Here is a 9325-nt window from a genome sequence, read left to right as displayed (position 1 = left end):
TGTAATTATTGCAGTTTTTTTAAAACTGCAATATTTACCTTGCAGGGTTAAGTCCTCCCCTAGTGGCTGTCTATTAGACAGCCACTAGAGGACACTTCCTGCTTCATAGCACAGGTTTTCTGTGCTAGAGCGTCGCTGGACGTCCTCACGCTGTGTGAGGACCTCCAGCGTCGCTCTATTCCCCATAGGGAAGCATTGAAATTCATTTTCAATGCTTTCCTATGGGGTGCGCTAATGCGCATGCGCGGCATTGCCGCGCATGCGCATTAGGTCTCCTCGGCCGGCGGGCGAGATCAGTCTCGCCCACCGGCCGACGTAACCAGAAGGAGGAGCGGCGGGGGAGGAGGAAGCAGCGACGTGGGACCTGTCGCTGCCCCTGGTAAGTGACTGAAGGGGTTTTCACCCCTTCAGTAACCGGGGATTGGTGGGTGGGAGGGAGAGGGACCCTCCAGTGCCAGAAAAACGGATCGTTTTTCTGGCACTGGAGTTTCCCTTTAAGTGCACTTTAAATCACACATATTTGGCATAAATTACATTACTGTTTTCAATTGCACCTGTACTCTAGTAACAGAAACTGACAAGGTTTGAAAGGCTTATATTTATCATTTTAAAATTGTTAAACCTTCATATCCTTCCCTGCTTCCTCCAGACGCCTTAATATAGGAAATGTATCACACATTTACAAACATGTATTACAAGAGAAGTGCATATAATCTTGTACTCCAAAGACCATGAATACATTTAACAAGTAATTCAATAAAACAAGTTAAATGATTTCAGTAGTTGGAAAACAATTTTTATATTGCAACAGCCCTTAAAAAAATCAGAAGAGTGGTGCATTTCTGATAATGTAATATATATAAAATTACTTTCTTCAATAATCCAGCAGATATCCACAATATAACAGAAGTAACTGTACAATTATAAGCTTCAGATGAAATTCAACTTCAAATTTCTTTTGTTGTTTTAACTCTGTCAGAGAAATTATTTTTTTTATCTTAACAAGTGCAAAAAAAAAAAAAACAGCAGAAAAGTCACTGTCAGTTATATTTTGCAATATGATGTCAGAAAGTGACAATCTTAGGTGTCTTCTTGGTGACATTCTGGATTTTTGGAACCACTGGGATTTCTTCATGATCTGCGCTCATTCCATATGACCATCTGCCAACTGTCATTTGTGCTGCAAGAGAACAAAATTTATTGGAAAAACAAAAAAACCCCACAAAGCTCTCACCTCAAAAATGTACTACTGATGAACTGCTTGGCAGATAAGAGTTAGAAAACTGGAATGCTAACAATTCAGAGAGATCGATCGGTAGATAGATAGATATGACATATGAACCATGTATCAAAGGAAAATAATGCCATTGATGGTTTCTTGGAACATAATAAACCACGAGTCAAATGATTAAGAAATGGCATTATTTACCCACAATGCACGGTATGATGTTATACATCTTTTACATTAAATTATATAAAGGTAAGTGTTAAGTATTAGTGTCAAGGTGGTGTGGGGCTAATGTTTAGTAATCGTGTAATGTTGGTTAGGAGTTAATAGGGGGGCTTACTGCAAGGGCAGCACCGAGAGATATTAGCTGGCCAAGGTTTACAGTTAACATGAGGATTGCTAGACTGATTCAAGTTGACAGAAAATAATCTGTTACAGCACAACAAATTGAACATTTTAAATGATCCACTATTCGATAGTTGTAACTCATAGAAGCCCTGGTTCGCCCAAAACCAGGCTTTAGTGTTTTGCAGCAGTCACTAGAGAAGCTTCCGTGAGCAGAGAAGAGGAGGTTTGCACATCGGGATAGGGTTCTGTTTGTCTAGGTGACGACAGCACCATTATTTGTACAGCACAAATACACAAATCTAAACTGCTACAGGACCCAACTGAGAACGTCACATGGAGGAAAACACTCAGCAGACAGACAGCTATAGTAAGGCTGCTTTCTTGGTCTGGGAGGTACTCGTCTGCGATTTCTGCTTGCAATGAATTTGTAGAGGGTAACCTGTACTGGCCCTTTAAAAATTATTTTGTAACTAATCCTCACCTGAGTTATGATGCTCCGGGCAGTCTCTCTGAAAATGTTCCACTGAACCACAAATCCTACAGCTGCCACCTGCGGGAAAGACATATCCACTTAATAAAACTAGTGCGCATGCATCACAAAGGGAAACATCTACATTTCTTTTTGTAACAAGGTGCCAGAAAATATTAATCAGAGTGCACAAATACATACTTTTTTTAAATATCAGACATCTCTAAATCTGTGAACAGATAATCAGACAGGTTTTCCACATCAACTACAATCTAAACATGGAAGATTTCTTAATGACTTGACAATCTGCATAATACACAAAGTGTTAATGCTGCACTCAGCTGTTGGATGTATCATTGTTTAATCAATATTATACATAGAAATAGTGTTCACTAATCAAATTAACAAGACTTATTAAAGTGATAGGTTCACCTTAACATAAATCAGGGCTCGACAAATCCCAGGCGCCAGGTCGCCATGGCGATTAGAAATGTTACCCTGGCGACTGGGATTTGAAGCCCTTTAGCTAGGAAGGATAAGCGAACAATGGAGCCGGCTGGTCAACCTGAGGAGCGTGGAGGTGGCCGACTGAAGCAGCGTGCAGGTGGCCAGCCTGCGGAACATCGCTGTGGTCGGCTGAGGTAGAACACAAGGGAGCAGTGATCTTCCATTGGCTCCTCTCTGCTCCCTGGCACTGTATAGTGATTCGGGGGAGACGGAATATGACGTCATTCCGGCCCCGGCATGGGAGCAGAGAGGAGCCGCTTAAACATCACTGCTCCCTCACACACAGGATGAGCGTGTCTCTCTCCGTCAGTGTGTGTGCGTGTGCGTCACTGTCACAGAGTGTGCCTTCTTGTGTCTGTTTAGGTACCTGCACCCCTCCGATTACGAGAGAGGTGTTTTTACTCACCTTCTTTCCCACGCCAGAGGTGTTACTTGGCAGCAATGTAAACACTGCCTTTTCCCTGAAAAGGCAGTGTTTACATTGAAAAGTCTGCATAGACAGGCTACAGGCACCAGAACAACTACATTAAGCTGTAGTGGTTCCTGTGACTTTAGTGTCCCTTTAAGAATGGTATATTTCTCGTAAAATTAACTTCGCTAGTTTTAAAAAAACTGGCTCCTAATTTTTTTTAGCTGGCTCCTAGATTCCAAACAGATTTGTCAAGCCCTGACATAAATCACTAAAAAAGTCACATATCGCCAAAAAAGGATGCATTTAATGTAACGTTTAGAGATATAAATTCACCTTACCTCTGACCCATGCCACCATGTCTTCAGCAACGTCAGTGTTACTCTTCTCTAACACCTACCTCCAGTTTGCCTTTACTACTCCCGCAGTCTTATTTGATTTGCCCTGCTTCGGGATATGTCCCCAAGAAGAGCAAACCTCATCTGTGATGTCAGCGTCTGACCGGAGTGACACCATTCTTATACTTCCTAGCCAGTGCAAGCAGAGTGACCATAGTGCATGCACTAATGTTGCTATGTGTGGAGAGCAGAAGGACTATCTATGGGAGGTCTCTACTGCTCTCCCTGGTCAGTGAGTTCTTGGGCATCAACGTTTTTAAATAGGTTACTCTCCCAAACAATTAATTTGCTAGCACAATGTATAGATTACATTTTATGCTTTAGGCACCACGACAGGCACCCTTTAGGTGTTTCTTAAGGCATGATAGTATACAAAACACGTTGTATGGAGTTAGTTTGCTTGGTGCATGTTGTCTATGCTGTGTGTGTAGACATAAATATATATTTTAAAAAATGATAATTTTTTTTAAAGGATACTATAGTCACCAAAAAAACCTTTAGCTTAATGAAGCAGTTTGGGTGCATAGATCATGCCCGTGCAATTATCTGCCATTTAGGAGTTAAATCATATTTGTTTCAGTCCATGAGGCCCTAGTCACACCACCCTGCATTAAAAAAAACATTTATTTTTTTTCAGATAACTTTCTTTAGAAGTTGTTATCTCCTGTTCTGTAAATTGATCATACACAGGATTCACCTGAGGAGACTATTAACAGGTGCGAAGAGAAGAATTCTAGATTAAATAGACTGTGCGATACAGAAACAAAATATCTAGGTTCTTTTTCAGGAAGTACTTGCTGTGCAGGTCACATAAAAGGGGGTGTGACTAGGGCGGTTTAAGCAGATTTACCTGAAAGGTCTCAGCAACACAATTTAAGTTTGTTCATAAATTATGCAACTAAACAGACAAGGTTCAGAAAGTATTTTTAGACCAATCAAGCTTTGCACAGTGCTGGGGGAAGAAAATTTATTTTAGGGTGATTTGTTCAGATCACCATGTACTGATGACCAAAATTGGTATGGTTAACAATTTTTCATAACACTTATTTCAGCATCACCTTGAAAAGGAAATAACAGAGAAAAAATATATATATATATTACAAATTCTTTACCTGCACCATAGAGTCCTTTAGGATTGTCTGGACATGAACGTGATAAATGCCCCATCTCTCCACATATGAAACACTTGGCATATGGAAACTCTCCTAAAAGAGACAAAACCATATTTGCACAATTACATATAAAATGATTGATGTTCTGGATGTTTCAGAGATATAAATGACATGGAACAGACACAAAGCTATAAGCCAGGTGACTTAGTTGCATAAGAATATTAATCAAATTAGCAAAAGGACATAACACAATCTGTACAATATATTTTTTAAATCACGATGGCTAGACTGCATATTTATTACTTATATTAAATTCAGCTAATGAACACCCTACCATCTTGAGTAAAAAGTGGATGACTTATGAAGATATTTTAAAGGGGAACGGTGACTTTTTAATATTACGAGAGCGTTTTTCTATATTTAACATATATGCAGAGATGCATGGATTGGCTAGAGCGGCATTTGAAACCCCTCCCAGACATGCCTCTTTGGCTGAGATCATTCATATGGGAAAGTACTGTGATTGGCTAAGATCATCAGTTCTGACGATGTCAACCAGAGAGGCGGAAGGAGCACGCGGCGCTGGAGAAAAGGTACGTTTTTAAAAACTTTTTTCTTTTTTATGATTTAAAGGGTTAAGGGGGATCCAGGGACCCAACGTGTGTTTTTAACACTTTAGGGTCAGGAATATATGTTTGTAGTCCTGACCCTATAGTGTTCCAATAATAAGGAATGAGTCGGGAGAATGAATGTAAATTACAATTGCTTATTCACAGCCCATGCTCCTGTCAGCTGATATAATTAGACTATAGCAAGTAAATGATTATAGAATAGGTGCTCATGATCACATTGGTTTCCTGGGTGATTTTTATAAAATAATAACTTGAAAACATTCCCCTATGCTTGCATTTACATCAACTCTTTGCAAAACTAAGAAAAGACAACTAACATTTCCTGAAAGCTTTTCTCTTAAAAAATGTCAACCTGTAATCATCAAATTGTATATTAAGAATTTATATTAATTTAATATCAGAGAACCAAATTAACTAATGTCCTACTATGTAAAAGGTCTGCACTCATTCCACACTTATTGTATCAGGAGCACTTGCAGATTATAAAACACCATCTGTCAATCGTAGTTATGCAAGATTTAACTGCACAATCAACTCTACCCCACAAACATCAATGGGCACAGTTCTTCATACTTTAGATAGATGGCTCAAACATCAAACAAGAGATTTGCTCTCAGTTCACACTATTGTCCTTTTAAGGACATGGGGAACTACCCACAGCAGATGGTGAACCATGCCACAATCCTGTAATTGTTATCCAAGCACAGAACTCCAGAGGGTTATGGGAGTCTAAGAATATTTATGGTAAGAATTCAGTATCCCTTAACCTACATGAGCCATTATGAATTTGCAACTTCTACAACACATACTTTCATACGATTATTCCCAAAGCATATCATATATCTCACATGTACCAAGGCCTGGATCCACTTTAGCTCTGCATTTAGTGACTTCATGCTCTGTAGACCCGCAGCGAAAACAGATTCCTGTTCCAGCTTCTTGACATCTCAACACTGCTGCACAATCTGCCATGCCATGCCCAGGCTTCCGACAATGAAAACAGATCTAAAGGAAAGAACAGTACATGCATTTATTTAGTGTAAAAGTGATGGATATTTAACCAGACCCAATATAATAAAATGAAACAATGCAAATGGTTACTTTTTTGAACTTCTGTAAATAACTAATTAAGATCTTAAAATCAGTCACATTTTGCGGTCTTGGGCATGCCACCAGGTCTTGCCTGAAACTAGTGTCTGGCTAGATCAATCTCACCCACGTTTTGTGTTTGGTGGACACACATTGAGTGCACATCATGGTCACAACGCATTCTCCTCCCAGGAGACAGAGCTGCTGAATGTGCTAGAAGAGAGTCAGTGGGGAACTATCACATAAATAGTGTTACAAAATAAAGCAGAAAAAATAAACTAACTCATAAATTGCAGAGTTATAGGTCCTGCAGTGATAAATGTAACTCCACTAGTAAAGCTATTGCTGGTTCCCTGTCTGTGCCTTCGAGGGCATGTCAGTAGATGAAATGACTCTGTAGTAAATGTCCATCCTTTTATCGAGGAACGATCTGATGAACCTAGTGGCGAAACCCACGTGTCAGGGGCTCTGTGGTATCCTTACAAGGCTGTGCTTAGAAACAGCAGTCATTGTAAAAATTTAGACAGGATCCACATTGTTTTACTGCTAGCACTATTTTAACATTGTTCCTCGATAAAAGGATGGATGTTTACAACATAGAGGCGTTTCAGCTACTGACAGGTACTATTCTAATCTATCCCAGACATTTATTTTGGTGAATGACTCTTCTAGGCAGTTCCCTGTTTAGCCTACACTAGCTCTAATACACTGGCGGTTTCCAGGTGAATTTTAATACATGCCGATCACCTTATACCTCGGAGATCTTCTGTGTCTCAATTGTCCATATTCACCAGTGCAACATATAGGTTTGAATAATCAGGGTCTGTCACCATCTGACAACCCGGTATTTGTTATTCATATATACTTACCATATTTATCCCGTTCAGGAACTTGGCGTCCTCTCGCTAAGGTACTCAATCATTCTTCAATTACAGGGAACACGTGCCCCTTTTGTTTATGTTTTCATGCCAACCAAGAAGGCATGTCACTGATTATTTGCATGAAGTAATGAGTCCTCATCTACCACCTAAACGTGATTGGGGGAACTAGTGTATAGCGCTGCCTCCTTTGACCAATACAAGCGGTTACAATCAATAACTCCATCCACCATATACTATATGATTTTCCGATGCATTTACGCATTTTGAAACTTGCACGCTTAAAATATATCCTAATGGATTATCATTCGGTGTGAAAATGAAACAAAAACGAAATTTAAGACTGGCCACATGATCAAATGGGGTCAACCAGTTGGCACTTTAGGAGGGGTAATTTAAACCCGGCATTTTCAATGATGGTTTGCATTTTTAATGATTCCAGTGCTAAGGGTGAAGCGCACGTTGAGTGATATGACAATACCGTGTGCGCTTGACAGACAATTAATTTACTGGTTTTCCTCCATGATTTAATTTGTTATATTCTATTTGGTAAGGTTGACAGGCAGTGAAATACGTACGGATACGACAGATACTCTTTCAGACTAGGAATACCAGAGAGCAGACTATTCATCCTATTTAGGATACCTTTTCCTCCTCATTCAATTTCTTTTTACTAGAAACTTTTAAACCAAGTTTTTGTTTTTTTAACTTGTATCCGAGTTAGGAACGTGGGGGTTTGTGTATACGGGAGACCTCTACTGGATGGTTTATACTACTGAGCACATTTTACTTTGCTTTTGACACACAGATCGCTACATGAATGAACTGCTACCATTGCTTAGCATGGACCATAGCAACCTCCTAGTGGCCCATTAACCCCTTAAGGACACATGACATGTGGGACATGTCATGATTCCCTTAAAAGCTTAATTCTTCTGGAATGACTGCACAAGACCACTGACTGCTTTACATTAGGAGCTTTTCTGATCTCTGCAATCTTTACGTACATAAACTATTTTTACATATATTTTTTTCGCTCTCTTTTCTCTTACTGATAGCCAAAGCAGCGACATTACGCTAGAGCATGGGTCCTTTAAACTCCGGCCCCCAGATGTTGCTGAACTACAACTCCCATGATTCTTTGAATTACATAGATAGCCAGAGAATCATGGGAGTTGTAGTTTAACAACATCTGGGGGGCCGGAGTTTGAGGACCCATGGGCTAAAGAATACAACTCAAACGCTTTCGCTAGAACGTGATACACAATGTTCTCATAAGACACTTTTTACAAAATATATTATTTATACAAGTTTTATATATCACCCCATTGTTGGTTTCCCCTCACCATCCTGTCCTTCTTGTTAGTTTGTCTTTTCAGCCTCCTGTTCTCCCTCCTCTCATCCTTCCTGTGGAAGGAGCTGCTGTCCTGGGCCTCCTGGTACTCCCTGAATCCATTCACATCCTGGTTCAGGTAGGAATCCTTACTGGGTTTGATTTTCCTCCTCTTTCCCTGGGGCCCATTCCATGGCTCGGGAGCCCCCCTTTTAGCCGGCCCAGAGCCCCCATTGTTGTTGTTCTTCCTATCAGCTCCCCCCTGCAGCTCCTGCCAGGATGAAGCTGGGCAGACTTTCCGATTCGGGTCCGCGATGCTGTTCTTACCATGCCTGGCCCAGCGGGTCATGTTGCGTGCTCTGCCTGCTGTACGGAACGTGCAGTCTAAAGCGACGTCGCAGATTTCCGGAAGTGGAAGGCAGGCGAGCTTCCAGCGGCCATGTTTGTTATTGGCAAGTGTGGGTCAGGGAATATCATTGCGGTCATTATGTGGATTCCACGGGTTGGCGGGTTCCGCTCTTTAAGAAGCCACCAGTGGCAAAGTAAACGGATTATGTGAAAAATTGTACAGGCATTCGGAAATTATTCTAAGTGGATGGAAGGTCGTTCGTGCGCCGAACGAAATACGGAAGTGACGTCACTGACCGGCCCGGTGGAAGATTAATTCCCTGACCACAAGCGCAAGTTTTGGCAAAGTTCCACATTAACATGCTGCTTTTTTTTTTTTTTTTTTTATTGGAATGAATAATAATAATTAAAAAAAAAAAAATCAACAAAATGTGTTTTGTTTTTTTGTTGTTGCTGCATAGGAGTTTTGATGCCACTGTTCCTTTATGACCAAAACACACACTCCACGCAGACACAGAGTTGGCTTGCACAAGGAAAGAGATGGGTCAAGGTTTTATTCAATTGCCCATATTTG

General features: G+C 40.5%; 1 protein-coding gene across 1 annotated transcript; it reads right to left on the bottom strand.

Annotated features, from left to right (window-relative positions):
- Window positions 1–1017: 1017 nt before the first annotated feature.
- On the bottom strand, window positions 1018–8822 carry ZCCHC9 (zinc finger CCHC-type containing 9). The gene is made up of 5 exons (XM_063456764.1): window positions 8417–8822; window positions 5958–6108; window positions 4472–4564; window positions 2058–2126; window positions 1018–1180 (listed from the first exon to the last, which is right to left on the bottom strand). The coding sequence occupies exons 1-5, from the start codon at window positions 8750–8752 to the stop codon at window positions 1065–1067; spliced, it is 765 nt and encodes a 254-aa protein (XP_063312834.1). The 5' UTR covers window positions 8753–8822; the 3' UTR covers window positions 1018–1064.
- Window positions 8823–9325: the final 503 nt, after the last annotated feature.

Source organism: Pelobates fuscus, chromosome 5 (genome assembly GCF_036172605.1).
Source record: "Pelobates fuscus isolate aPelFus1 chromosome 5, aPelFus1.pri, whole genome shotgun sequence".
In the NCBI taxonomy this organism is placed as follows: domain Eukaryota; kingdom Metazoa; phylum Chordata; class Amphibia; order Anura; family Pelobatidae; genus Pelobates; species Pelobates fuscus.
This window is presented reverse-complemented; position numbering and strand designations above follow the sequence as displayed.